This window comes from Nicotiana attenuata, unplaced genomic scaffold, assembly GCF_001879085.1.
Source record: "Nicotiana attenuata strain UT unplaced genomic scaffold, NIATTr2, whole genome shotgun sequence".
Classification (NCBI taxonomy): Eukaryota; Viridiplantae; Streptophyta; class Magnoliopsida; order Solanales; family Solanaceae; genus Nicotiana; species Nicotiana attenuata.
This window is the reverse complement of record NW_017671260.1, coordinates 66,072-69,215: the sequence shown is the minus strand read 5'-3', so window position 1 is coordinate 69,215 and position 3,144 is coordinate 66,072. Positions and strand designations below refer to the sequence as shown.

The following is a 3,144-nucleotide window of genomic DNA, read 5'->3' as shown; positions in this document are numbered from 1 at the left end:
CTTGAATGTCAATATCATATTCTTGCAACAAGAGCACCCATCTCATCAACCGAGCTTTAGACTCCTTTTTGCTCATAAGATAGCAAAGTGTCGCACGATCCATGTGGACAATAACTTTGGCACCCATCAAGTACGGGCGGAACTTCTCAACTGCAAACACAATAGAAAGGAGTTCTTTCTCTTAATAGTATAATTGACTTGGGCACTATTCATGGTCTTACTAGCATAGTAAACCGAATGAAAAGCTTTATTGATTCATTTCCCCAAAACAGCCCCAACCGCTACATCACTTGCATCACACATGAGCTCAAACGGCAAACTCCAATTTGGAGAGGTAATGATAGGAGTCGTTGTCAGCTTGAGCTTCGATTGTTCAAAGGCCCTCATACAATCATCATTGAAATGAAACTTGGCATCCTTCTCAAGGAGCTTAGACAATGCGTTCACCACTTTAGAGAAATCCTTTATAAAGCGCTGGCAGAAACCCACATGGCCCAAGAAACTCAGCACACCCTTTACCGAAGTGGGGGATCGAAGCTTAGAAATAACCTCAATCTTCGACTTGTCAACTTCAATCTTATGGCCAAGCTCAATACCCTTCTCAACCATGAAATGATATTTCTCCCAATTGAGTACCAAATTAGTTTCTTCACATCTAGCCAACACTTTGTCCAAATTTGCAAGACAATCATCAAAAGAATCCCCAACCATCGAGAAGTCATCCAAGAAGACTTCAAGGTAGTCCTCCACCATGTCCATGAAAATAGCCATTATACACCATTGAAAAGTCATCGGTGCATTGCAAAATCCAAACGGCATCCTCTTGAAAGCAAAAGTACCATAAGGACATGTAAAGGTTATTTTCTCTTGATCTTCCGAAGCAATAAGAATTTGGTTGTAGCCCAAGTACCTATCAATAATATAATTGAAAGCACAGCCGGCAAAACTATCAAGCATTTGGTCAATAAAAGTAAGTGGAAAGTGATCCTTCCTTGTGACTTTGTTGAGCTTACAATAATCCATACAAACTCTCCAACCGGTCACCGTTCTTGTGGGAATCAACTCATTCTTCTCATTGGTAACAACCGTCATGCCCCCTTCTTTGGGACACATTGAACTGGAGAGGTCCACGAACTTTCAGACATGGGGTAGACAAACCCCGCATCCAACCACTTGGTAATATTCTTCTTGACCACTTCTCGCATAGCTTCATTGACTCTTCTTTGATGTTCAATAGACGATTTAGCACCATACTCCAACTTGATTTTATGCATGCAAAATGTAGGTCTTATACCACGAATATCCGCTAAAGTCTACCAATAGCCTTCTTCCTCTTTTGCAACACCGCCAATATGGAATCAACTTGCACGTTAGTCAAACAAGAGGAATAAATAATGGGTAAAGCACAACAAGGGCCAAGAAATTCATACCGAAGGTGTGGTGGTAATGGTTTCAACTCTAAAGTAGGTAGCTCTTCAATGGAAGGCTTCGTAGGCAGAGTCTTCCTATTTTCAAGATCCAAAGACAATTTCTGGGGTGCATAGTTGTGCGACCCCATTCCTTGCAAAGAGTTCACACATTCCATGAAACCATCCATCTCATCATCATCAAAGTTTAGCAAAACAGCTTCCAACATATCACCAACATTGATTGTAGCACTTGTATCGTCAACAATAATATCGGTTACCAAGTCCACAAAAGAACACACCTCATTTCTATTTGGTTGCCGCATAGACTTGCACAAATGGAATACCACCTATTCATCACCAACCTGAAAAGTGAGTTCTCCGGCTTCCACATCACAAAGATTATTACCCGTAGCAAGGAAAGGTCTCCCAATAATAATAGTCACTTCATAATCAACCTCACAATCTAGAATAACAAAGTCCACTGGAAGAATGAATTTATCGACCCGGACCAAAACATCCTCCATCACTCCCAACGGCCTCTTCATGGTACGATTGGCCATTTGCAGCCTCATAGATATGGGTCTTTGTTTCCCAATTCCCAAAGTTTTAAACACCGGGTAGGGCATCAAATTGATACTCGCCCCAAGATCACAAATAGCTTTAGCAAAATCGGTACTCCCAATAGTACAAGGAATCATGAAAGCATCGGGATCTTCCAACTTAGGAGCCATAGAATGAACAATTGCACTCACTTGATGAGTGACTTTGATAGTTTCAAAAATTATCGACCACTTCTTCATCACAAGATCTTTCATAAACTTGGCGTAACCTGGCATTTGTTCTAAAGCTTCTACCAATGGCATATTAATAGAGAGACTTCTCATCATTTGAATGAACTTCTTGAATCGATTCTCACCATTTTGCTTTTCAAGTCTTTGAGGATAGGGAGGTGGAGGCTTAGGCAATGGTGCCTTAGCCTTTTGCACTACCGGCTCTGGTATGTCAATAATGTGATCCCTAGATGGGTTCACCTCCTCTTGATTCTCTTTCACACTATCATCAATGTCAATCCAAACTACATCACTTACTTGAACATCATTGTTTGGGATTTCCTCCTCTTGTATCACTTGGTCATCATCCACAAGTCGCCTTTCATTTAAGGTGGGTGCATTCCCACCTCTTCCACTTCTTGTGATAACCGCCATAGCATGCCCCGTATTGTTACCGCCCTTTGGATTTACCACTGGATCACTTGGTAGTTCACCCTTAGGACGAGTATTAAGAGCTTGAGAGAATTTCCCCATTTGAATGTTAAGATTACGGATTGATATGATATGTGAGGCAAGTTGGGCATCCGAATCAGCATTGCTTGAACACGTTCTCAATACGGCCCATCTCATTGTTTGAAGAACTTGAACCGTGGGAAGGATGAGGAAGTGGGTTGCTAGGTTGTTGGTACATTAGGGGCCTTTGAAAACTCGATCCTTGATTTCCTTGATTGTTATTGTTTCCCAACTACCTTGATTGTTGCCTCCCCAATCTCCTTGGTTGTAATTGTTGTGCCAATTCACTTAATTTTTAGAACCCCAATTGCCTTGGTTATTTTGTGGTCACCATTGTTGTTGATTGTCGCCTTGGAAATTGCTTCTTTGCTCTTGGTAATTGTTCATAAATTGTACTTCTTCCTCTTGCTCTTGATAAGAATCATCTTGATCAAAACTGCCATCATCTTGTG

At 41.2% G+C, this 3,144-nt stretch overlaps 1 protein-coding gene across 1 annotated transcript; it reads right to left on the bottom strand.

Annotated features, from left to right (window-relative positions):
* Positions 1-1,756: 1,756 nt before the first annotated feature.
* Positions 1,757-2,809, bottom strand: LOC109207121. Its single transcript, XM_019370004.1, has 2 exons — positions 2,441-2,809; positions 1,757-2,332 (listed from the first exon to the last, which is right to left on the bottom strand). The coding sequence occupies exons 1-2, from the start codon at positions 2,807-2,809 to the stop codon at positions 1,757-1,759; spliced, it is 945 nt and encodes a 314-aa protein (XP_019225549.1).
* Positions 2,810-3,144: the final 335 nt, after the last annotated feature.